Source organism: Eurytemora carolleeae, unplaced genomic scaffold (genome assembly GCF_000591075.1).
Source record: "Eurytemora carolleeae unplaced genomic scaffold, Eaff_2.0 scaffold194, whole genome shotgun sequence".
NCBI lineage: Eukaryota > Metazoa > Arthropoda > Copepoda > Calanoida > Temoridae > Eurytemora > Eurytemora carolleeae.
In genome coordinates, this window is record NW_019396489.1 from 54,020 (window position 1) to 81,144 (window position 27,125).

General features: G+C 32.5%; 2 protein-coding genes across 7 annotated transcripts in view; both read left to right on the top strand.

The window, feature by feature from the left end:
• The window catches only part of LOC111704239 (uncharacterized), a 22,283-nt gene extending 10,466 nt beyond the window's left edge, over window positions 1-11,817 (top strand). Inside the window, exons 2-18 of one of the 4 annotated variants that reach the window (XM_023476400.1) lie at window positions 266-388; window positions 853-969; window positions 1,597-1,662; window positions 1,775-1,851; window positions 2,048-2,133; window positions 2,665-2,735; window positions 3,010-3,049; window positions 3,105-3,192; window positions 3,731-3,803; window positions 5,179-5,235; window positions 5,482-5,580; window positions 5,925-5,998; window positions 7,459-7,544; window positions 9,444-9,522; window positions 9,952-10,018; window positions 10,525-10,593; window positions 11,010-11,817. In XM_023476400.1, the coding sequence (XP_023332168.1) occupies window positions 885-969; window positions 1,597-1,662; window positions 1,775-1,851; window positions 2,048-2,133; window positions 2,665-2,735; window positions 3,010-3,049; window positions 3,105-3,192; window positions 3,731-3,803; window positions 5,179-5,235; window positions 5,482-5,580; window positions 5,925-5,998; window positions 7,459-7,544; window positions 9,444-9,522; window positions 9,952-10,018; window positions 10,525-10,593; window positions 11,010-11,272 (1,380 nt within the window). In that variant the 5' untranslated portion in view covers window positions 266-388; window positions 853-884 and the 3' untranslated portion in view covers window positions 11,273-11,817. Of the gene's footprint in view, window positions 1-6; window positions 389-852; window positions 970-1,596; window positions 1,663-1,774; window positions 1,852-2,047; window positions 2,134-2,664; window positions 2,736-3,009; window positions 3,050-3,104; window positions 3,193-3,730; window positions 3,804-5,178; window positions 5,236-5,481; window positions 5,581-5,924; window positions 5,999-7,458; window positions 7,545-9,443; window positions 9,523-9,951; window positions 10,019-10,524; window positions 10,594-11,009 lie in introns of those variants that run through there. The other 3 variants (XM_023476397.1, XM_023476399.1, XM_023476398.1) reach the window with 3 other exon arrangements.
• Window positions 11,818-12,907: 1,090 nt separating this feature from the next.
• Window positions 12,908-27,120, top strand: LOC111704243 (uncharacterized protein syc1184_c). 3 transcript variants are annotated; one of them, XM_023476426.1, is made up of 18 exons: window positions 12,921-13,257; window positions 15,358-15,445; window positions 15,547-15,687; window positions 16,031-16,096; window positions 16,206-16,282; window positions 17,528-17,613; window positions 17,837-17,907; window positions 18,181-18,220; window positions 19,001-19,088; window positions 20,123-20,195; window positions 20,795-20,851; window positions 21,913-22,011; window positions 22,262-22,335; window positions 22,705-22,751; window positions 23,962-24,034; window positions 25,153-25,219; window positions 26,357-26,425; window positions 26,689-27,120. In XM_023476426.1, the coding sequence occupies exons 1-18, from the start codon at window positions 13,198-13,200 to the stop codon at window positions 26,979-26,981; spliced, it is 1,569 nt and encodes a 522-aa protein (XP_023332194.1). In that variant the 5' UTR covers window positions 12,921-13,197; the 3' UTR covers window positions 26,982-27,120. The 3 variants fall into 3 exon arrangements, with proteins under 3 accessions (XP_023332195.1, XP_023332196.1, XP_023332194.1); XM_023476427.1 differs by lacking the exon at window positions 26,689-27,120 and having other exon boundaries at window positions 12,908-13,257; window positions 23,962-24,108; XM_023476428.1 differs by lacking the exon at window positions 26,689-27,120 and having other exon boundaries at window positions 12,909-13,257; window positions 23,945-24,034.
• Window positions 27,121-27,125: the final 5 nt, after the last annotated feature.

Consider the following 27,125-nt stretch of genomic DNA (forward strand, 5'->3'; position numbering starts at 1 on the left):
TCTGTACTAGGAGGATGACGGTGTACTGCAGCAGTATATTGAACTACCCTGTATATATACTGTACTCTGTAATAGGAGGATGACAGTGTACTGCAGCAGTATATTGAACTACCCTAGTATATATACTGTTCTGTACTAGGAGGATGACGGTGTACTGCAGCAGTATATTGAACTACCCTGTATATATACTGTTCTGTACTAGGAGGATGACAGTGTACTGCAGCAGTATATTGAACTACCCTGTATATATACTGATCTGTACTAGGAGGATGACGGTGTACTGCAGCAGTACATTGAACTACCCTTCCCACATATTGATGCTGAATTCCTCCAAGTAGAGAGAGAGTACTGTGGTAAACTATTTTAGGGAGATTCAATAAACATGGAGGTAGATATTTTCTTATTCTAGAGTTTTTCAGTATAAGATCTATAATTGCATGTAAAATAATCATTTCATTGAATATAAATTTGGCATGTCTGCCTGTCTGTTTGTTTGTATCCAATAAACGTCAAAACGACTGAACCGATCAGGCCCAAATTTTGTGTGGGACCTCACGTGACCCCTGGGAAGGTTTATGAATGATCAAAATTAAAAAATTTGTGTTTTAAAATTTTTTACTTTTGTAAAATTTTTAAATATCCGCGAATTTTTGCTAAAATCTGCAAATTTTTTTTCTTCTTTGTTTTTAATGTTTACAATGAGAAAATGTTCACAATTGAAATAGAAAATGGGCGCGAAGCGCCCTAAAAGACTAGTTGAATTTATCTTGATATCAAACAAATCATTAACAAGAGATTTTTTCCTTTAACTCTAAAAAATCAGATTTATTGAAGTTTAAATATTTGTTCCAGGTGGATTGAAATCTGCAGCTGGTACAAAATGCATGATCAACGAATGCAAAGAATCTTCTAATCGAAACAACAGCTGTATTTACCACTGTCCACCAATATCTAAAGATAACTACTTAGGAAAGAATTGTCTTCATGTTTTTTTAACATTCTTCATAGAAGACATTGAATATAAAATAAATAATGGTTTCAGTTTAAATTTAAATCTTTGCCACATTTTATTCACTTAAATATTTTCAAGAATTTAAATAGCCCAGGAAACATTTAAAGATATCGGCCAAATAATTCTGGACTTTACATGTTTGACCTCGGCATAGGGCGTCCCTAAAAGTCTGATTGATTGATTGATTGTTTGAAAAGATTATGTTTCTTTTTAATTAAAAAAAATAATTTATGACTTATTAAGTCCCCCAATATTTTAATTGACCCACCTTTTTTCACCCTACATTTTAATTAAGAGTTCTTTTCTACCATGTTTTTGCATGTTTTTGTTCTAAAATACCATGGGTTCTGCAATATAACAGGGAGAGAGGGAGTAGCAGCATGATTGGGTAGTGGGGAAGCCCCCCCCCCCAGGAAATTTGGAACTACATACCCATCTATGGAAAAACTTGGGTCTCAAAATATTTTATTTATTCCCCCCCACCCTGAAAAATTTCGTCAGCTGGGCCTTGTTTTGTGTTTATTATAGGTGTCTTTTATGGGTTCTTTGTTTGTATCTTAATTATCAGACAGTTTTGGTCGCAGCGTTCCCCAACAACCTTCATAGAGTCAACCATTACTTATTCAAAGGAAAACAGACTTTTCAAAAAGGTAGTTTATGACATAAAAAAATTTAGAAAAACTTTTCTTACCATTGAATTAAAAAAATTAGAAGTGGAGGAAAGAAGGAAAATATTTACCCTGAATAATTCTACTATTTTAGATTTTCGTGTTTTAATTGCTGGTGGAGGGACAGGGATGAATACTCTATATATTGCAGAACAGCTTAACCATACAAATGTTAGTTACCCTCTGATAGCAATCATGACATTTAAGTACGGTATACAAGTTGACCTATTTAACCAATCTCAACATAATTGTAAACATGGGGCATTCCAGGACTTTTTAACCTGTAATTTGTTCCATACTGACCAAGACTAATGAGGCTTTTAGTTGTCCAATTTTAGTTTTAGTTAAAACTAATTTGTTTCTTCAGAGTGAAATAGTTTATGTTGACCTAAGTCCCAAATCTACAGATATTGCAAGATTAAGAGCTAAGTACAGGCACCTCAATAATATAAGGTACATCTTACATTTGTAACCTGCCAAATATAAAGCCATTGTTTTTATAAAACTTTGACTATATTAAGGGACGTTTGAACTTTCCCTAAGGCAAATTTCCAAGCAGCAACTTCCCAAGTCTGGCCTAGCCGCAGTCCTTGGTCCCTTAGCCTGTTCTAGCCATTGTGCTTATAGGCCCCCATTGCAGCCTCAGGTGCCTGCTTTACCTCTTTGGGAAGTTGCCGCTTGGGAAATTGTCACTTGGGAAGTCACCCTTGCAAAAATGTCCTTTGGGAAACACCTATTAAGGAACACTGCTTAAATCTCCTGAAATACAACACTCCTGTATGCAATGAGTCCATTAGCGCCTGATCCAATCAGGGTACTTTCATGTGTTTGTTGTCTATCCTGAACCAATAGAAATAGTATGGCGGCAACATCTATCTTTCTATCTATCTCATTATCCAATTAGAGATATGAATCCTTCAATCGGCGCTATCAGTAAATGGAAATATTTACTTCTACTGAAACTAAAGTGACAAAGCTGTTTAGATTCTTCAATGATAAGATAGAGAATATACCAAACCTAAATCTAGGGAAGTTTGACTTCATTGAATCAACAGGTTAAATATAATTTAATACACTTCCGTTTCTTGATACTTTTCAGAATGCTAATAAATACAAAAAATCACAGAACCATTATAAATATTATGTATCTGTGCAACTTCAACAATCATCATGCAGTTTTTGCAGCACCAGAAAGAGTTGTTACATCTGTAACAATCAAAGATAGTAAATGGACACCCCCATAAATGTTTTTTTCCTATATTTTCTGACACCTCTGTATATTTCTTGCCTGTTGTTATAGGGTTAAATTTTATTTTTCATGTCTTTTAGGTGTTATACATCATACAGAAAATCCACTGACCAGTCTCAGGTATTAATTGTTATCTAAATTGTACAAATAATATATAAATCTCTTAATTTTTCAGAGTTTTGAAGGACAGTTTAAAGCCTGAAGGGGGAATGAGTATTTTTGTTTACTCAACAAATAAAAGAAAATATGTTTATCTCATGCAGGTAAAAAATCAACATTGAGAATATTGATTTTTTCCACTTTGATCCTAATAATAATATTCATATCAAAATATTTTGAATATTCTTTTACCTTTATATTGATTTAGACCTTTTTTCAAATAAGGTTCATAATAAAGGTTTTTACCGACTTTTGACCAAAATTACTTACCTATGATTCCCTTATCATAGGGGGTTAAGTTACTTTACTAATAAAGGTTTTTACTGACTTTTGACCAAAATTACTTACCTATGATTCCCTTATCATAGGGGGGTTAAGTTACTTTACATCCCAATTGGGACTATAAAGTAAAATAACCACCCGCTATGCAAAGTTAAAGTGAAAATTGTGTACAACTACTTCTTTTTTGTAAAATTTATGGGTTCCCTTGACCAGTTTTTCTTGGTCTTGGGAACCTTTGGCAAATTAAAGTAAAACGCTCTTAACTTCTTTGTAAAGTAGTTGTAAATAATTATTATTTTTCATTACAATATAGATTGAAGAGTAAAAAAATTGAATTAACCCATTGATTTATTGATTTAGGAGGTTATGAGATTGATGAGAGATGATTCAGACAGCATATTTGATGAAATAGCAAACTTAAAAGAATTAGGAGGCGAGAATCCATCTATTAACTATTGTACACATAAATTTCACTAGAATGGTATTATTCTTTTGGAGTACAGTCCAGTTTTGCCTCAAATAGTCTTCATAATTGTACTGTACTGCTTGCCCTGGCTAGTTAAAATTCGGCCCGGTACATGAAATTAACTGGAATGTACCGTGATGGAGTATGACAAATTTAAACACATTTTCGAAATTGCATGATCTATTTTTCTTCTATTTTTAATGGTAAAAACACAGTTAATCTCTAAGTTCAAAGTAGTTTATTTTTTATTGTCTATTGTTGAATAATACTCAAGAACCCATGTAGAGTTATGATGTGGATGGCTTTCAAGACTTGGACTTGCTGATGATGGTTCTGAAAGACTTTGTGACTGAGAATCTGGCATCAGCATCTCATGGATTCTGCTTTAATTTGTCATAGCTTCTTTTGAAGATATTTAATGTAGTTGACTGTTTTACTTCGTGTGGGAAAGAGTTCCATTTTCTTGGAACTCTAAAGCTGAAGAAATTGTTCCTGATACTGGTTTTGGAGTTTTGTATTTCCAAGTTCAATGGGTCATTAGCCATTCTTTTCACTCTGTTGTGGTGGATCTTTCTAAACCATATTGCAGGGTTGACATCGCTAAATCCATGAATTATTTTAAATGTCTGAATTATGTCGGCCCGCTCACATCTTTCTACATGTGAAAGCAAATTCAGCTCATTCAGTTTTTTCTCATATGTTTTCCCAGTAAGTCCTGATATCATTCGAACAGCTCTTTTCTGAACAAGTTCTAAACAATTTTAGTCAGCCTCTGTCCAGGGTGACCAAGCTGCTGTAAAAAATTCTAGGTGGCACATGGGTTTTATAGAGATTCACAAAAACATAAAGATCTCTGTAATGAAAAGCATGGGAGATGGAACCTAGGATGATACTTGCCTTTATGGCTGCTTCAGAGCACTGGCTTGCTGGTTTTAAGGATTTATTGATTAAAACACCAAGATCTTTTTCTTTGTCTGATTCATTTAATTTGACACCATTTATACTCATGTCCTGGGTTATTTTTTACTAACATTTTGCATTTTGACTCATTGAATTTCATACTCCAGTTATCTGCCCAAGTGTAGACGAAGAGTGAATTCAAACAGTTTTGCAGTACTTCTTTGTCAACGTCTGTATTCATAACCAGCCCAGCTTGGTATCATCTGCAAACTTAATGAGTAGTTACACACTTTTGGTAGATTTCATTTGCTTTAAATTTGTTTTTCTATTATACTTTTAACTCAGTAAAATACTAAACTGAAAGTGTCTATGAATTTAAAGGTTAAAATAGACATTCATCATTTTTTCCTTCTTGATAACAAGTTGACTGATGGATTTACAGAGGTCCTTCCCCATCTGCCCCTGGGAAAACTAATGGAAGGTCCATCTCTTTCTGTAGGTATAGTTCAAACTTTTAATTGTTGAAAAAATAATTAAGTTTTAATTATTTACAACTGCTTTACAGGGAAGTTAAGGAAATTTTCCCAAGACCAGTTTTGTATGCAAAATTGGTCGAGGGAATCCATGGTAAAGTAACATTTTTAGATTCCTGAAAGTAAACTACTTAACGATCTAATTCAGGCATACATATTTAAGTATATTGACATATATAAAAGTAATCTTACTAGTGAGTTGAAATATTTAGACATGGAGGACAATGACGAAAATTTGTATGACATTTTCCTTCACAAGAGGGATACTTCATTCACAGTACCACAGCTTTTCCAGTGGGTTAAAGATGCAGGTGAAGTGTTTGCAACAAAGGTGTCAGAAGGTTCAGAAGGTCTTTTTATTATTATTGTTATATTTGCAAACAACCCATCATTCAATGAAAAAGAGGTCAAAGCTCCTGGCCACTGAAGTGTTTCCATGAACAAAACAGACTGCTTTGTTCTAGAAAGGAGACTTAACCTTGCAGATTGCCCAAAGTAGAGTTATTGCTTAAAATTCCTGAAAGGGCGCAGAACTGAAATTGGAATTGAGTAGACATTTACTTTGTTTCTTTGAAAATAATAAACCTTATTTTGTTTAATTACAATTTAATATATACGCCTTTCCCTAAGCCATAATGATAAAAAATAAATTTAGGATTGATATTTATTGACTGGTCTAATCCATTATCTGCCTGGCTAATAAAGGAAATCTCTGATCCATTCAAGGAGGTAAAGTTACAGTTGGGCCTTTAGAGATTGATTGATTGAAACTGATACTAACTCAGTGTTAATTGACAGTTTGATATGCTTGATAATATAAGGCATGGTGTAATGAATATTCTAGAAAACCCCATATTTATATTATGTTGTACATTATCAATAACCCCACTATGCTTGTAAATAGCTACATAAAATCTGTATTGTGATTAACCTAGCTAACCAAACTATATAAGATCTGTACTGTAATTAATCTAACCATGGTTGTAAATAACGACGCAAAATTTATAATAATGCTCATTAATCTAACCTGTACCATAGAACTCAAAATAAACTTCAGTTGGAATAATACTCTGCTTGATTAAGGTGTGAGAGTAATTTGTTCCTCATTTAGAGAACAAGAGGGGACCTGAGTCACATCTTGAAAGATAGATCTAGGCAAGAAATTGTATCTTTAGAAAGATACAGATAGAGTTGTATCCTGATTGATATTGAATAAGGTATTATTTGAGATTAAGTTATATCTGTGCGATACAGTATTGAGGAATCTCCAGTTCAAGATTAAGTTGTATCTGTGCGATACAGTATTGAGGAATCTCTAGTTCAAGATTAAGTTATATCTGTGCGATTCAGTATTGAGGAATCTCCAGTTCAAGATTAGTGTTGAGGAATCTCCAGTTCAAGATTAAGTCGTATCTATGCTAAACAGTATTGAGGAACCTTGAGTTCTAGATTGTGTTTTATCTTGATAGATACCTGAAAATATGGAAGGTTGTACCTGGTTTGGTATGGATCTAAAACTATTTATTAGAGTAGGGCATTCATTACAAAAGTGGTAGCAGCAGCGAGAATAATGAACCCTAGTTAAATGCCATGGACTCCAAGGAAGAAAAGTACAGTGATTACCTTGTATAACTGTGTCAGAAGAAACAGTAACAGCTTGGACAGTTTTAGATTGTACACTAAAGTAGCTAGTGAAGAATTGGAAATCAGGAGTACCAGATATAGAGGAAAATGGAAACCCTCCACTCTTACAGTTCCAAATAATAATTCAAGAGATGAACCAAATGAAGCTGGAAACGGAAAGATTACGGAAAGAGTTGAAAACATTGGAAAAGATTGGAAAGAGCTTTATTATACAGATTGATAAGAAACAGAATGGTTCAGCTGCTGACTTGTGTCACAGTCCTATAATTGATTTAAATAATGTAGAATAGTTACACTGCTGACTGGTTGATCAGTTGCATAGTTAATTGATATGATGGTTGGATTGCTTACTCGTTGAAGAGATAAAAAATTGTATATGGAATAAAGAATGGTAAGGCTGCTGGCAGTTTCATGATTGATTGATTGATATAATTTAAAATGGATAGGTTGCTGACTGACAACCAGAATTTTATGATTGAATTTGATTGATGTAAACCAAATGGCTAGCTAGTTGAACTGTCAAATAATAAGTTGATATAATGCAGAATGGTTGGGCTGCTGATTGGTTGGTGGAGCAGTTGCAAAATGACGGCCAAGCTGGTTTTAGAGAAATTATAAACAAACTTAGCAGGTACAATTTGATATGTGGTTGATCTTTGCTGAGGTTGGCTGACTCTATGTACAAGAGCATTAATTTTTTTCATAATATATGAAAATTCATTCTCGGTAGGTGAAGTGCTTACTAAGGCTCTTTTGAAATATGTATAATTGTTAACATATGCACAAGGCTTGCCTATCCTTTCACTGATGTATGGAAAACGGCGATTATTCTTCTCTATTACTCTCTTAGCTGTTAAGGCAGATAGTTGTAAAAAAAGGCAGATTTCACACCTGAAACATGGATGATTTAATTACAATGTTTCAGGAGTTATTAAAATGAGGGTATATATATATTTTTTTTAAAAAGCAAGTGACTGAATTTAAGAAAATACAAATGACAAGAGATACAGTTTAAAGTTGCTGGGTGAGCGGGGTGAGGGGGGGGAGTCCAGAGTTCCTCAACGAGTAATCACCGCCACCCAAATGTGTTTTGCGGCAAGCGCGCTCCTCAATTGGTAATCATCGTAAAATTTTGTTTTCTGAAATTTTAATTTAAGGCACTTTTAACACAATTTTCGACATCTACCGGGGTTTTATGGCATCTGTATTGACTTAAACTAAATTTTCAAATTGTTTTCAGATTTGTTTGGTCAACAAAAACTGAGAATCAAGGCACAGTTCATTTTAGCCGAATCTTAGATCCAATTCGCTCATTTAATGACTGCATTTCATGATTGGCGTTAAGATACTAAAAGGTCAGTCTGCCTGTTTACTAAAAATTATCTCATCCACGCAAAGTAATATCCATCTCCATTTAAAAGATATTTTCAAAAAACCTTTACAGTGCTTAGATTTTTGTATTCGCCTACTCGAGTTCAATATCTACAACAAAACTAATTATATGCTTAGAAAGAACATAAAATTTGAAAAATTAGTCTTATCCCACTCCATACTGAAAATGAAGTATTTAGTTCACTAATAATGGGTTAAAGGTTCCTCTCTATATAAGGAGTTTAAAACAATAACATTCAGAGAAAAATGCCTCAAACATTCTTAAAGCGAAACTTGAAACTAAAAAAACGTAATATATTTCTAGGGTTTAGTGTGGCATATTTATAGATTTATTTTCGAAACTAAGGAGCAATAAAGAAAGCTTTAACAATTGTACACCATAGGGCCATTAACAGAGGTCAATATGGTCTTATTTCTAAGAAATAACCGATTTAATGTTACGCTTATTTTGGCTGATTAAAAATTGAGGTGGTGGAGTTTACCAATTGAGGAGCACGCTTGCCGCAAAACACATTTGGGTGGTGGTGATTACTCGTTGAGGAATTCTGGACTCCCCCCCTCGCGAGGTCTATATTTATAAATTAATAAGTTGATAAACTATTGAAATAAAGTTCCGAACATTGTTTGTTAATAATATCATGATTCCGTCTAAAAGAAAGTACCTTACTATTGAGTCTTAACACACAAAAGAGAGGGGTGATTGATTGATGATTAAAACATGATTGTCTTCTGAAAATAGTTGCTTGGTTAAAAAAAAAATATTGTTTTTCCTTGGAATTTTAACTTATTTCACTTCAGCATGTGCTTTGTTTTGATTTACAATCAAGTATTGGAGGAGGGTTTGGTTTTGTGTGTCAAGACTCCGTTGTCAGAGACATCCTTGGAAAACCTGGTAAAGACGACTTTCAAAAGGGTCTGGGAAGTCTAATGATTTTGTTCAACAATAATCAGCATTAACAAATGACAGACTGAAATACATGACAGTCTTCACAAAAACTCCCACAACTCTAAATAGAAAATAGATATACACACCAATTATGCACTACAATAGGTTTCATTCAAATCTAGTACCCCTCAAACCCCTGCAAATGATTTCCCCCTGCTGTGGAGGTAAAAAGTAATTTGTAAACTGTTATAGGGAGGACAAACTGGCAATGGCAGATCTTATGTTCCATTTTAAGCTTACAAATCATCAATTTTATCTCTCTAATTCTCAGGTATAATCTCACTTTTACCAATAATGATATTATAATATAATAACTGTGAGGCTGGAGGAGTTTCGCACAGTCGGCGTAAAACAGGCTCTCTCTATCTTGAATTACTCCTCGACTGCGCGAAACTCCTCAGGGTTATTGTGAACAAGTTTCATCCAAATCTTGAAAAGACAACATCTAGTGTCCTATCTGTTATTTTGATTAGTCTATGACTTAAGTATAACAGTCATTAGACAATAGACAAGCAAAGTACAACACAAACATATGACAGAAAAAAAACATGGGACAAGGGAGATGTTGGCCAGATGAAAAAACATGGGACAAGGGAGATGTTGGCCAGATGAAAAAACATGGGACAAGGGAGATGTTGGCCAGATGAAAAAATCTTACATAAATCAATCTAAAGAATTTACAAAAAAAAAATTTCCTCAGGATTCCAAAGCCAGTCTGGATGACCTGGATCTTATGCCCTACTTTCCTTTTGAAATAAAACACTTAGGTAAGGAAGGATGCGACTTAAATTTAGCTGGAACCAACATTGCAGATTGTAATCTTTATTCTTTGATATATAACTTCTTCCACCTGTCCAGAAGTATCTTTACCAATTATATAAATTCATGAACGTGTCAAGAAGTATCTAATTGATAATTAAACATTTACTGTGAAAATATTACATTTGATGCAAAAAAAACAGGATATCCCCCCTCCGGTCCTTATCTCTTAAGATTTCTAGGTTATTATGAAAGTCTCAATTGTCGTTAATGGCATAGAGAAATAAATACAGTGATATTCAGAACACTTTGGAATAGGAAGTCGACTTTAAATAGTTCCATGAATATCAGGCACAGTAATTGTGCGGTGTATGCAGATCCATTTCACGAAGAGATTTAAAAACTTACTTGTCACTACATCAAATGCACTTCAGTATTGCCTTAATGGCGTCGTCCTATTCTACAGTTTTCTGGATATTACTGTAGTTAATGAATACTTTTAATATTCTTACAGATAAAGTTGTAAATGGATGGTTGAAAGGTGTAGAAAAACCCAAAATGGTGAAAATGGTGCATATTTTAGGTGAGGATTAGGTCAAACATTAATCTATCACTGCTCACAGGAATCGAGTCTTTGCCCCAAATTTTCTTTTCTCTAAATTTTTGCAACCTGTTGGTGTAAACCTTTGACATTTTAAATTTAGAGTAAATATTTGATCTAACAGAAATCTATAGTTGGAAATATCTAAGGTTTACAACATTGTGTTGCAAAGATATAGGGATTAAAAAAATCTGAGTTTGTAAAAAAGAATCGATTTCTTTGATTAGAGATTAAAATTGTAAATTTTTATAAATTTAAAAATGTATCTTTTGATAGTTTTCACCATTTTAAATACCTTAAAGCAATGGCTGCTTCAAATCAAAGAAACTATCGAGAAGATGGCCAATAAAAAGGTTATGAATGAAATTAAAGATTCTAGATATTTTTCTATATTTTAGGACCTCTCTTCGGTCATAGCTTTAGTCTTCCAGACAAAATGAGCCTTCAGACATTTTACAAGCTAATCCCTTTGAAACCGGAGAAAACGTTGAGAGAAGTTTTCAGAGAATTAAAAACCAAAACTGGGAAATCTATAAACAAGTTAAGGGAAGAATTTCAGAACTTTGCCGCACATTTTGAACATTTTCTGGTGCTTGGGAACAAGGATATGGGGAATATGCCTAGAAGCAACATTAACTATGTTTATGATATTGAATATTGATCTTGGGTATGTTTGTTTAGGTCTGCATTGTAAGAAGTAACTTAAACATTTTGTATATAATATGAAAAACCAAAAACATTTTGAAATTACAAACATTTATTTAGTTTAAAAATCTCACACATTTATATATATCTAATATCTTGGGCAGATCGCCTGGTATCCTGAGATTTAATCCAGAGAGTTACCAGAAATGAAGCTGTTTCTTGCAAATCGTCTGATGTGAGTCTTCTCCCTAAGAAGAGATGTGCATCGTTATTTTGAAAGAACAAAATTATCAAAAACAAAAGAATGTTCGTGAAAGAGTGTTGTAAGGAAGAAGAAAAAACAATGAATGAACGAAATGGATCGTTCAAAGAAATATGAACACATTTTTAAACCTGTCCCACGAAACATGACAGCTAAAATGTCTCCTTCATGATGTAATAAGTTGTTTGATACTAAAGAGACAAATAACATCTTTTATAGGACAGTTATATTAAAGTAAAATTGATTTCACTGTAAAATATGTTTAAAAGAAATAAACTGCAAAAAGTCTTTAATATCAAATACAGTACGTGGAAGTTAACATTCAAAACTATTCACCAACTGTCATGTTTCGTGGGACACCCTGTAATTCTTTGTAGGGTTTCCCCCAGAAAACTTACCCTGCTGCCCTTTACCAAGAAAAATTATATTGTATTTAATTTTAACTCTAAAAAATACATTTTCAGGTTAAGGCTGATTGAGGCATCAAAAAATCAAAAAATTGTCGAATAAGTCCATTTGTTATGTTTTATTATTGATTTAATTCTTATACTTTTCAGTCCATGAAGAAAAAAAACCTTCTGATATTTGCCAGCCAACCAACTTTTGCTGCAAAATATGCGACTTTTTAAATTTCGTTATAATTTAAATAATAATTCATTGTGAAATTAATGCTTTTATAAACAAGTTATGGTTTTTAATATGATTTTTGTGTAAATTTTTTACTGAAAGTCTTAGATGCAGATGTTTTCTTGTGTAAAAATTACATTAAAAAAAATAAATATCAAAAGTAACTGTAACATAATTAATTTCTAAAATATTATTAAAAAAGTTAAGATTTTAAGTTTTTAAAAGCGATGGTCACATTATTAAAATTAATTGTGTGTTAGATAGTAAAACCCAACTAAAAATAGCTCAATTCTAGTATAAATTTTCTGGACCTCCCCCAATTGCTAATGAGAAAGATGTATACATGGGTTACCTACAAAAGATGCGACTTATATATAACATAAATTCGATGTTTTTTAAATGATTTTGTTTATGTTTATTTAATGAAAATAAATATATTTACAGGAACCTATGTGTTTTGGAAATTCTATTTTATGTTTCTACCAAATAAACACTTAAAAATTAGAAATGAGTCATTTAAAATAAAGATACAGGGTTACTCACAAAGGATGAGACTTCAAAGACGACCCAAAACTCTGAGAATATGACAATTTGAAGCTTTAATTTTGTGTTCAGCATTCAATTGCGTAAATTGACTGTATACGAAATGGTCTAGCACAGAAATATGCCAGTTTCGGCCTACAATGACCCCTAAATGCAAGAAAACGGACAAAACATATTTCGTACAGTCGTCTTTGAAGTCTCATCCTTTGTGGGTAATCAATACATCTTCAAATGTCGTCTTGAATTATTGCTGAGTTACGGAATAGTTTTGCAGATTTACGGATGAAAGAATAAGTCCAGGTTAATGAAAATGTGCACACGTACAGAAGGGGGTTACCTGAAGTCTACTCGGTCAAGCATAGCATACAGTTCTGAGACAATATCTTATACAATTAAAGTATAAGTAAAGAGTGATCAATTGGGAAGTTAAATCAGTTTTAAGACAGACTTTTTTTTTCCTTTCTTGAGCACTATCAGAGAAGTGTAAAGTTTGTGAAAAAAAAGTGAAAATGAAGATTTCGTGTCTTTTTATTCTTTGTGGTTCTGCTTCTACATATACATCAACTTTGGTAATTATCCTCATAGGTTTCCTCACATCTACTTTACATTATAGTACACAGTAAACTGTACACTTTACATTATAGTATACAGTATACTGTACACTTACATTGTAGTATACAGTCAACTGTACACTTTTCAGTATAATATACAGTAAACTGTACACTTTACATTATAGTATACAGTAAACTGTACACTTCGTATTACAGTATACAGTAAACTGTACACTATACATTATAGTATACAGTCAACTGCAGCACTTTACATTATAGTATACAGTAAACTGTACACTTTACATTATAGTATACAGTAAACTGTACACTATACATTATAGTATACAGTCAACTGCAGCACTTTACATTATAGTATAGAGTAAACTGTACACTTTACATTATAGTATACAGTCAACTGTACACTATACATTATAGTATACAGTCAACTGCAGCACTTTACATTATAGTATACAGTAAACTGTACACTTGACTTAATAGTTTACAATAAACTGCAGCACTTTACATTATATTATACAGTAAACTGTACACTTTACATTATAGAATACAGTAAACTGTACACTTTACATTTTAGAATACAGTAAACTGTACACTTTACATTATAGTATACAGTAAACTGTACACTTTGTATTACAGTTTACAGTAAACTGTACACTTCGTATTATAGTATACAGTAAACTGTACACTTTGTACATTATAGTATACAGTAAACTGTACACTTTGTATTACAGTATACAGTAAACTGTACACTTTGTATTATAATATACAGTAAACTAATAACTTTGTATTATAGAATATGGCAAACTGTACACTTTGTATTACAGTATACAGTAAACTGTACACTTTGTATTATAGTATACAGTAAACTGTGCACTTGTTGACTTTAAAAGTCACTATAGTAAAATAAAGAGATCTAAAATGGATATTTCTAACATTTATTTTAAAAAAACGAGAGTTTTGAAATATTTGCATTTAAGGCGGAGATAAAGTTGGTTGATTTAGAAATTAACAAAGGAATTAATGATGAATATTTGTGGGTACTTCATGGGAGTGATGTAGAGCTTCATGTTGGTGGAGCAGATCAACAGGAACTGGAACAACAGGGCTTATCCAACCTAGTAGGCAGAGATCGCGGCTTTATCATGCTGGATTTGAGCGATTATGTTGTCTCTGGAAGTGGAATGCATGTTAAACTGAGAACCCTCGGGTAAGTCTGTCTGGTGCTAGTTGAGGATCTGCGTCATCATCATAAAGGAGTCAAGAGGCTCCCTGTGTCGGAGCTGTTACTAGCTCAACCTTCCAAACCTGACTGAGCTGGGATGTGTTATAGAGGGGTGAGGCGGGAAACGGATGAGCGGGGTTTGACATGTGGGTGCTACATGGAGGAAATGGATCTTGTGTACACACACATCTTGAGAAAAGGCTACGGCATTTGAGTCGGAAAAATCGTCTTCCTTATATTTTCGAATTTGTGTTAACAACACTTTGTATTATAATATACAGTAAACTAATAACTTTGTATTATAGAATATGGTAAACTGTACACTTTGTATTACAGTATACAGTAAACTGTACACTTTGTATTATAGTATACAATAAACTGCAGCACTTTACATTATAGTATACAGTAAACTGTACACTTTACATTATAGAATACCGTAAACTGTACACTTTAAGTTATAGTATACAGTAAACTCATAACTTTGTATTATAGAATACGGTAAACTGTACACTTTGTATTTCAGTTTACAGTAAACTGTACACTTCGTATTATAGTATACAGTAAACTGTACACTTTGTACATTATAGTGTACAGTAAACTGTACACTTTGTATTACAGTATACAGTAAACTAATAACTTTGTATTATAGAATATGGTAAACTTTACAGTCTACATTATATAATATAGTGAACTTTTCACTATGTATTTGTTTACAGTACAGTACAATCTAATTTTTAGTACATTAAAAACAGTAATCTGTAAATTTAAAAATAGTTTACTGTTAACTGTAAACTACTGAAAATACACCCCCTGCCACTGTATTGTACTGTAAACAGTACACTTTAGACTGTACTTCATGTACGTACTATGTACTAAAGGAGGATGAAGGTGTACTGCAGCAGTACGTTGAACTACCGTTTCCTCATGTTGATCATGGACTGCTCAAGCTAGAGAAAGATTATTATGGTAAGTCCACAATGGTTGGCGTTTTTAAAAACACAATGAAGACGACTTTTCTTCTTTACATTATAAAAGTTTTAATTTTTGAAATTTCCCTTTTTCTCTAGGTGGTGAGATATCTATAGACATTGCTGAATGCAAAATCAACGAATGCAAAGATTTAGAAAAATCTGCGAACCAATCCAAACCAAACCAAACCAACAGCTGTATTTATCATTGCCCACCACTTTCAATAGAAAACTATTTAGGAATAGATTGTCTTAAGTATTTACTTTATTCGTTTATCTACGGCACTATCGACCCTGGGTTAAAAGTTACATGTCATATTTTGAAACGATTCCCTTTAATCGTTTATCATATGTGACCAATGCAGCGGTAAATATTCAAAATTCCCTTTAAACATAGCTAATAATTATAGAAATTGTAGAAAAGTATAAAGTTTGAAAAAAAACAAGAATAACAATAAAATTTGTCTGAAAAAAGTTTACGCAAAAGTTTTCTTTCTTCCAGGGGGTTGGGTTTACCCAATCACTGTATACGCCCCAGACTGGACTTTAAAATTAAAAATTCGATAGACGATTTAATTTGCAGCATTTCCAAACAATCTCCACAACATTAACCATTACTTATTCAAAGGAAAACAGACTTTTCAAAAAGGTAAGTTTATTTTTTTTAATTCAGAAAAACATTTGAAAAAAAATTTAAGTTGAGAAAAGAGGAAAAATGTTAATGTTTACTCTCTAAAAATTCTATATTTTTATTTTAGATTTTCGTGTTTTAATTGCTGGTGGAGGGACAGGGATGAATACTCTTTATATTGCAGAACAGCTTAACCATACAAATGTAAGTAATAAAACCCTTTAGTTTCATTTTTTCCATTTTCATTTTTCAGGTAATTTGCAGTATTTAAATTTCATCTCGGGAAAATACGGCGCCTTGGGCCTTTTTTACGATTTGAGCTTTCAGATTCAAGCTGCATCTTATTTTCCACAGAGTTGAGTTCAAGAAACCGGCTTATTCTCCTATTTGGCGGATTTTCATGGTAGGAATTGGCGCATTCCGGGTTCTTAAGAGAACAAGACTCAACATTGAGCCTTATTCTCCAGTAAACCCAACCAAGGTTGGTTTTATTTTCATTGGGCCTAACTCCGTAAGTCGAGCCGAAGATCTGGCAGCGTCGTCGTCAGAGTTGGGTCGAAGATTGGGTCTTAAAGTCGGGTTTAAGGAATTACGGCTCGAGCCAAAGTTTTTAAATCGCGGGCTCAGTTATGTTTAATATTTGCCATCTATGCAGGTTTATTGCTGACATTGTTGTAATGAGATCTTCCCTTTGTCAGCTGCATTGAGTTACATGTATCAGTGTCTGCAGTAATTTAGAAAGAAAATCTGAGTTAACCCTATTTTACTGAATTGCTATAACTTATGTCAGATAAATGGATGTTTTAATTTTTTTAAACCGATTTTGCAATTTTAGCAAGACACATGTTAAAAAATAGTTAGTAATTTGGTAGTTAAAGAGATTTCAAATGTTAAATTATAAATCATAATTTGCTATTTAAGACAGATAACCCAATATTTCTGAGATTTCCTTTCTAGTAAACAACAGTAAAATGATTCTTAAATACCAAGGAAGTTAGTTAATATTGATCTAACCATGCAATGTCGGACATACACTGATCTTGTTAATCCAGCACAATTAACCTCTTGTTAATCCAGCACAATTAACCTCTTGTTAATCTTGATATATCAGTTAGACACATATTAGGTTGCCTCTTAAAAAGATTGACGGTGCAACTTTAAGTGACCCGCCATTTAAAAAAAAAGTTGGCATGTCCCATTCACACCGGTACCCTTGAACTTTTTTTTCCGATTAATAATGTGGAATAAAAGGTCGTTGTAAAAGCTTGAAAAGAGAAACCACAAAATTGAATAATCAGTTTTCAAAATTGTAAACAAGGATATTTTTTTTATGCTACAATATCATCAGGCAAAGCTTTTAAGGTAGGATTTTGAAGCGGATATAAATGCAGGTGGGTCTCTTGAAATTACGCTTTTAATCCCTTTAAACCGGAATAATATTTGTTACAGAGTGAGATAGTGTACATTGACCTCAGCCCTAAATCTACAGACATAGCACGGTTAAGAGCTGAATATAGGCATCTCAATAATATAAGGTAATAAATACTAAATTTTGAAAAGTAAATTTCTGATTACTTATCAATTCTTTTAAAAATAATTTTTGATGTTTTGGAGAAAAAAATGAATAATTTGACATCGAAAGGCAATTTTTTTTTTACTTTTCAACTAAAAATTCATTCTTACCCCTTAAACATTCCTAATATCTGGGAAAAATATGATTTTTCAGGAGATTATACATGAATGAAAAATGATGTTTAGATTCTTCAATGATAAGATAGAGAATATACCCAACCTAAATCTAGGGAAGTTTGACTTCATTGAATCAACAGGTACAAATCGAAATTAATATTTGATTATTAAAAAGGAAAGGCAGAAATAAGATCAAACAGGTTAGCAGAAAATGGGGGGAGTGGTGTAGTTACATTAAATCCTGGTTTATTGGAAGGAATACACCGACATTAAGGCATCTACTAAGGCCAGTTTTAAAGATTCAAATTGAAATTGAAAAATAGGACAGCACATTAAATTATCCCCATCCATAGTGAGATCAAATTGTAAACAAAATAAACTTTTATTATGAATAATTTTACAATATGTTTAAGGAGTTTTACATCATACAGAGAGTCCACTGTTCAGTCTGAAGTAAGTGCTATAAATTTAAAGCCAAGACCAAATATGTATAGAGGTTTGAAGGATCTTGAAGGAGTTTGAAAGGGGTCTTTAAAAAGTTTGAAGGGTCTTAAAGAGGTTTGAAGGGTCTTGAAGGGGTTTGAAGGGTCTTGAATAGGTTTGAAGGGTCATGAAGGGGTTTGAAGGGGGTCTTGAAAAAGTTTGAAGGGTCTTGAAGGGGTTTGAAGGGTCTTGAAGGGGTTTGAAGGGTCTCGAAGGGGTTTGAAGGGTCTGGAAGGGGGATGAAGGGTCATGAAGGGGTTTGAAGGGTCTTGTAGGGGTTTGAAGGGTCTTGAAGGGGTTTAAAGGGTCATGAAGGGGTTTCAAAGGGTCTTGAAGTAGTTTAAAGGGTCTTGAAGGGGTTTAAAGGGTCTTGAAGGGGTTTAAAGGGTCTTGAAGGGGTTTAAAGGGTCTTGAAGGGGTTTAAAGAGTCTTGAAGGGGTTTAAAGAGTCTTGAAGGATTTTAAAGGGTTTTAATGGATTTTAAAGGGTTTTGAAGGATTTTACAGGGTTTTAAAGGATTTAAAAGGGTTTTAAAGAATTTTAAAGGGTTTAAAAAGATTACCAAAAAAAATTATTTTTGGGATTTTGAAGAATATGAAATTTCATTTGATGAAGAAAAAAAACAATCTTTAATTGTCAATTCAAACTCCTTGTTTTTTAAGGGTTACAAAAGAAATATTTTTGTGGTTTTGAAGTAAACTTTAAAAAAAACAATTTATTGAAGTCCTTTTAAAAACTATTTTTTTCCAGGGTTTTGAAGGATAGTTTAAAACCAGGAGGAGGAATGAGTATATTTGTTTACTCAACAAACACAAGAAAGTATGTTTATCTGATGCAGGTAAAATTGATAAAAAACTAAATTTTAAGAAGTTCAAGGCGCTGTTTAGATGATTTTTACCTATTTTTGAATCGTGTATTAGCTGTAAAAGTCACTCTGCTTCTATTTCAATTTTGAACGTTTTCTCTTTGTATATATTGTAAAACAAAAACAAACAAAAAAGTTAGCGGATTTTATAAAAACATTTCGTGGATTTTCTAAATTTAATGAAAATCGTATTTTGTTGGATGCAAATTTTTGAAATTTTGTTCATCCATAAACCTTTCCTGGGAACACGTGAGGTCCCACACAAAATTTGCGCCCAATTTTGAAATCATTTGTGGCATTTATTTGTCAGCCTAGTTTTTCAAGTTTTAAGTACTCATAACCCTTGCATTTACAAAATATGATTTGCGTTTTGTGCTTTCAAAATTGCTAGAGCTATAAAAATTTTGGGTCAGATTTTAATTATTTAAGTACAACCAAAATTGTCCAAGTCTGAACTAAACTCTTTCTGTCTCTGGTAATTTTGTCGAAATTAAAAATAATTAACTGAAAATCGTAAAATTTTTGGGGAAAAAGATTAACAAATTTATTCCGGTACCATGTAGAGCTTCCTTTAAGGTTAAACAAAGATTAATAATTTTTCATCTATTATTTAACTTTTACACTGTGATAAGAATTATATAAATTAGGAGATTATGAGACTGATATAAGATGAGTCTGATGGTATATTTGATGAATATATTAATCAGGAGATTATGAAACTGATGAATGATGACTCTGATGGTATATTTGATGAATATATTAATTAGGAGATTATGAAACTGATGAATGATGAATCTGATGGTATATTTGATGAATATATTAATCAGGAGATTATGAAACTGATGAAAGATGACTCTGATGGTATATTTGATGAATATATTAATTAGGAGATTATGAGACTGATATAAGATGAGTCTGATGATATATTTGATGAATATATTAATTAGGAGGTTATGAGACTGATGAATGATGACTCTGATGGTATATTTGATGAATATATTAATTAGGAGATTATGAAACTGATGAAAGATGACTCTGATGGTATATTTGATGAACTAAGAAACCTTAAAGAATTGCGAGGAACTTGCCATCAATGATATATAATTATAAATTAATTCTTTATTTGATTAATATGTTGGAGGATACTGTCGTTTTTTAGCTTTAAAAAAGTGTATAGTAATGCTTCTGTATAACGAACAAATCCCTAAATCATTTTTAGTGCCAAATCACAATTGAAATTAACCCATATTTTAAAAAATCATCGAAACCTTATTCTTTCTTGATCAGACTAGGCTCAGTAGGCTTCTAAAGATACTGTTGCGTATCGGACAACAAGCCATTTTAAAAATTGAAAGTCGTTCTAAATTATGTTTACAGTGTTCAAATTTAATGAATTTGAGCCGCGTCTTAAATCTGCCAAAACCGGTTTCAATTTAGCGCCGGCTTAAACCTTAAAACATTGAATACAATTTTAAGTGAAACCATCCATATTTGAGCGGCGGCTTAAATTTAAGCCCCCGCTCAAATTCTTTAAATTCGGCCTCAGTCCCTGTAAAGGAGACAGTTTTGGCGCAATTTCCATTAAAAATTTCTCATTTTCCATTTCTAAATTGAATTTTTAAATTCCAATATTTGTCCCCTGTAACAAGATGAAATCAATGAATTGATGAATGAAGTAGATGTACTTCCTAATATTCCTCTGGGGAAACTGACTAATCAAGGTTCATCATTGCATGGTAGGTCGGGATTCTACAGCAAATACAAATTTAATGTTCTTTAAAGGCAAAACTTGATCATTTACTTGACAACAATAATTCACGCAATACGTGGGATATTTAAATTCAAATATGTGCGCAAAACATTTTAAAGTATTCTTTTGAAAGAAATTTTACAGTTCGCAGAAATACATTCATACAGGGCTACACGGGGCTGGGCACCGTTTCGTTAACGAAACGGAGATTTTTGAAAATTAGCAGAAGAGTCCGTTAACGAACGTCAAAAACTGTTAATTTTTAAATCGTTAACGGAACAAATTAGCCGTTTTTGAAAAAAATTTACGGTTAAAACTGTTAACTGAAAAGCTAAAAATGGTAAAGATTTGATTAAATTTTCATGATTAAAAAAAAAAAAAAAAATTTAACGCGTTTTGATGTTTTAAATGTCGTCTTCTGTGTGTATGAACCTTAAAAGAAATTTTTTTCGCCGTTAATGCTGTTAATACTGTTAATACTGTAATATACCGTGTATGTGTATTCACCCAATGGATGATACTTCAGAGATGACTGTACTGAATTTATCAAGCCTATTTTCTATCATTTTTGATTCCATGTAACGTTAAACTTAATTATATCTTTGCTAAATCATCTGTTTTTCTTATTAAAAACCTTATTTTAGACAAATTACCAGATTAAAAATGGAAATTATCAAATGTAAAGCGGTTTAGGTCGTCTCTGATATTTCATCAGTTCTGGATAACTTTGTACAAAAATTAAAATTTTATAGTTTTTCTCACAGATTTTAGCAAAAAAAAAGCAAAAGATCATGCAAAAGTAATTATTTTTGACTATAGCTGAAGTGCCGGCGTTGCCAAGGTAACTCATAGTTACTCCCACCTTTTACCCGCACTTGGTTTTAAATTCTGATTTTAGCTGAAGTGCCCGGCGTCATCCGTGGAGTTTCTAAAAATTGAATTTTTTTAGCCTCTGTCACCCCTGGTTTCCCTCAATAAAATTGGTCCAGCTGCTAGGCCAGCGAAAAAAGAGCGAAGAGCTTTATAATATTTTAAATAAATTTTAAGACGGAGGAGAAAGTGATGAGAATCTCTACGACCTGTATCTTCATAAGAGAGATGTTTCATTTACTTTGCCTCAGCTACTTGAATGGGTCACGGATGCAGGTCAAATTAAGTTCCTACATGCGATTAGATCATTTAACATTTACAAACTGCAGCACTTACCTAGCATAAATACCTATTTATCATTGGACTCTACAAGTGATATTTTCACGCAACAGTCAAATAGAGGAACACATGTAGTGGAGGGAAAAATGGAGAAACGAAGGAAATGGAGAAAAGAATTTTTGTGTAATTCACGCGATTTTAAACATTTGCCTAATTAACTTGAAGTAAAGAAAATATATTATTTTAGGATTGAATTTGATTGATTGGTCCAACCCTGAGGCTGCATGGAATATAAAAACAGTTGTAAATCCATATTCAGAGGCAAACAAACTAATCTCCCCAAGAAAACATTAAAATAAATATGTACTTTAAAAAAGTTTGTGTGTTTTATATATACTCTATACAGTAATAACCAGAAAACTCTAAAATAGGAAGACTACTTTTAGAATCAAATTAAAATTTTAAAAAGGATACAAAGAGCATGGTACACAGTAATTGTTCAGTGTAAACAGACTCATTTCACTTAATTAGAAATTTTAGAATTGTCTATTAAAACTATATTCGCTTGTAACAACATCAAAATAACTTAAGTATTGCTATAATATCTTCTTTTTATTTTATTCTATTGTTTCCTGGTTAAGACTGTATACTAAAAATTACAAGAACAGCCAGATTGATTATTATTTTTAGAATGATTCTCTGGCAAGTTTTAGAAAGTTAATGAACAAATTGAATAGGTAAATTATTTTTTTTTATTTTGTTACTTTTTTCTTCGGGGTTATTAAATAATTGTTTAAAAACGTTTCATCTGCGGTCCATCCCCTTTAGAATCGAATTTATGCTCTTAAACTGAAAATTAATGAAAAATAAAAACGTCTAATTTGTATCAAACAACGAGGTTATAGTACATAGAGTGATGATTTACGCTAATCCTTTTCTAATTGTACAGGCCATGTACTTCACTTCTGAGAATTTGTTTTCCATGCAACTATTAAAATCCACTACTCCCTTATCGTATGCAGGATTGCATTTTTACAGGAAGACGTACATTTACAGTCTTTTACAGAGCAATATTTCATCGTTAATGAACTGTTCTGAGAAAACTGAGTAAAGTTCAAGATACAAAACCTCCCCATACACTTGTACTGTATATTTGATATTTGTACTGAATGAATAGGCCATAATCTCTTAACATCCTTTATCAGTAAACTATCCCAAGTGTAAACTCAGACCAATACACACTGAGAGGTAGCTAAGATCCAGCCCCCCTGGTGCAATTAAATGAATCCTAATTTTTTCTATGATACTACACTCTCAGTTCAACTTACCTTGCCGGTCACTTCCTTTAAAGATATTATAACACTGTGTTGGTGTGCAAAAAATTTTATTTATTTTTTTCCGCGGGCAATGCAGGGCCCTTCAGCTAGTATGTAATAAAAACATTTTGTGAGAATTTTCGAATAAGCTAAGTGTGATGAATTGATAAGCAACATTTTTGGAGAAGTTAGCTAATCCAAACTGAGTTTGGAATTAATAAATAAGAAGAATATAAGAAGTAATTGAACTAAGTACGTTGTTCAACTACTTTTCTAGGATTGCTGGGAGTTTAATTTAGAAAAGTATTTGTTCTGACTTAGTTCAACAACTTCTCACTATTCATTAAATTCAATCTCAGGCTAATTGTATATTTTATGAAATACAGGGTTACCCACAAAGGATGAGACTGCAAAGACGACGACCTGAAACTCATAAAAAGTTAAATTAAGTCTTCTGTCTTGAATATAGTATTTTAAAGGCCAAATAAATGATTTGGCAAATACAGAAATAAATTTACAATTTCTTGAAATCATGAATATAAGAAAACAGACAGTATAAATTCCGTACAGTCGTCCCTAGAGTCTCATCCTTTGAAGGTAACCCTGTATACAAGGTTACATATGTTTACAGCGATGATAAACGAGCAGTTGCAGATCTTATGCTTTCATTACCAAACCATCAGTTTTACCTTTCAACAGACCAGGTAGTATTGTGCAATAAGTTGCAGATCTTATGCTTTCATTACCAAACCATCAGTTTTACCTTTCAACAGATCAGGTAGTAGTGTGCAATCTAGGGCTACGCGTGTTCCTGCTTTTTTGTTCGTTCATTCCGTTCCGTTCGTTTTGTTCTGTTCTGTTTGTTTTGCTCTGTTTGTTCTGTTTGTTCCGTTCCGTTTGTTCTGTTCCCTTCATTCCGTTCCGTTCCGTTAATTCCGTTCCGTTCCGTTTGTTCCGTTCTGTTCCGTTCTGTTTGTTCCATTCCGTTTGTTCTGTTCCGTTTGTTCCGTTCCATTTGTTACGTTCTGTTCTGTTTGTTCCGTTCCGTTCCGTTCCGTTCCGTGCGTTCCATTCCGTTTGTTCCATTCCGTTTGTTTCGTTCCGTTTGTTCCCGTCAAAGAACAGTTGTTCCAAAGTAACGACGCCCAGACCTACAGATATCTCAACATCTCTGGAAGTTACTCATTTAAATTTTCAAACATTTTACTTATACTTTTGCTTACCCCTCTGATACATTTTAAAAATTCAACGGCTTTGTTTCCAGTTAAAATTTAAAGGCGTAATTGGCAAAATGCTGTTTGATTTTTGCGTCAAAGTGTGAACATCCAGGTTTACAGTTTTGGTTCGTAATTTGCCTATTTTTTCTCTTAGAGTCAAAATTTGACAAAGTGTAGGAATAAAAGGAATTGAGTCTTTGCCACAAACTCTGGTTTTTAAATCCCTATATCTTAACAACCCAATGTTGCAGACCTTAGATATTTCAAACTTTGACTTCTGTTATATAAAATAATGAAAGTTTGAAATACCTAAGGTTTACATAATTTGGTTCAAGATATATAGGGATTGGAAAATTGGGATTTGTTGCAAAGACTCAATTCCTTTGTTCTTAAAATTTAAAAAAATCCAACGCGATCGTGTTAAACCAAACAATTTTTAGGTTTGTTTTTCCTTTTTTAGTATAAAATACATTTCAAAGTTTGATAAAAGCAAACGTTAACAGAATGCAGTTTTGAAATGTTTTTAAAATTCATATTTTAATTTAGTCCGTGTTTAAAATTAACAAGATTATCACCTATATATATCTAAAATAGAATAATTCTAGAATGCTAAAGCAAGTCCGAACAATTTGGATTTGATGCCATACTTTCCTTTTCCAATCAAGAATCTAGGTAAAGTATTGACTGTATTGGCACAATTGTTTTAGTTGAAATTTGGAATTAAGCTTGAAACTTTTGTGCTGGATACTTATAATCTCAATTGCTTGATCTTATATCCACTGTGCTGGATACTTCTAGTCTCAATTGCTTGATCTTATATCCACTGTGCTGGATACTTATAATCTCAATTGCTTGATCTTATATCCACTGTGCTGGATACTTCTAATCTCAATAGCTTGATCTTATATCCACTGTGGGGAATTTATATTTAAGGACTAATGGTTAGTCCTTTCATTTTTGTCCTCTGAACAAAATTCATTTAAATCCCATGACTGAGTATGATTTTCCTGGGGCATATGGAATAAAGATAAAATTAATCTGCAGATTAACATAAGATCGAGATCAAGAATTGATCTCGATATCCACAATACAGCTCCTAGTTAAACCAAGAACAGGGGGTCAAGTTGAGATGGACCATGAACAGTAACTGAACCAGCCGTACTTACATGGTTACATGTAGGCTAAAACGGGTTTATTTCCGTATAACCATTAAATTACAAAATTGAATGCAGAAACAAAAGTAAAGCTTGAAATCGTATTTTTGGGTCGTCTTTACAGTCTCATCCGTTGTGGGTGAACCTGTAACTTTAACTACCTTTCATTAATTCTCATTTCTGATCATAATAACTTTCTATTATAAAAACAACCATTAATCAAATAGATGAAATGTTTTCATAAGATATCAATGATGAATATATCTTTTTTAGTTTTTTTTAAGATTTGGCTGTCAAATTGGACGAGCAATCTTTAAAGGGACTTATAGACATTGTTTGATATGACCCAATTGAAGTAAAAATGGGCTTCTCCAATTCACAACAATACCCTATACAATATTATTCGATCCCTTGCATGAACTCTTATTGTTGTTTCAATATTTGATTATTTAAAATTTCTTTTTTAAAAACGAGTTGTGGATTTATGCCACAGAGACAGAGAAGGAAGTTATCAGAATGTAACCCTTTTTAAGATGAAAAAATCCTTCATTATCTTCATTAGTGTGACTTGTTTTCAGGATTTTGTTGTGAATCAGATAGATGAAGGGTACATTAATTAATAACGTCTACAGTTCCATAAATTAAATAATTTTAGACAAAGTAGTTCGGAGCCAATTAAGCGGTCAACATATTTCAAAGCATTTGGAGATGAAGCATGTTTTAGGTAAAATAGCGTCTAAGAAGAATTGAGTTTTTGCCACATAACTATGATTTTTTAATCTCTTTATCTTTGCAACCCGAAGTCGTATAGACCTTTGATATTACAAACTATAAATTATATGCGATCAAAAAGTCTCAGTTTGAAATATCAAAGGTTTACACCACCAGGTTTCAAAGACGTGGGTTTTAGAAAAAAAAATTTATTTTTATTTTTTATTTTTATTATTTATAACAAATATTAAAAAAATTAACAAATCCATGTTTTAGAGTTTTATACTGGAAGAATCTCTCAGCATGGTTTCAGTCTTCCAGATAACCCCAGTCTAAAGAAGTTTTTGAAGCGGATTCAAAGAAAACCGATGAAAACGCTTCGGGAAATATTTTTAGAACTAGGAACCCAAACTGGACGCCCTGTCGACCAGTTCCAGAAAGAGTTCCAGAACTTTGCTGCACATTTTGAGCACTTTTTGCTGTTAGGGAACACGGAAATGGGGAATTTACCAAGAAGTGATATTGATCATGTTTTTGAAATTGATATCACAAAAACAGGGATAGTATAATGGCATTTATGTGTGAAAATAGGTTCTTTGAGTTTTAACTGATTATCTAATAAATATAAAAATCAAAACCATTAATTATTCTATACTTTTGACTACAACTTGTCATACTTAAATTCTTATAAAAACAAAGCTTTATTTAAAAAA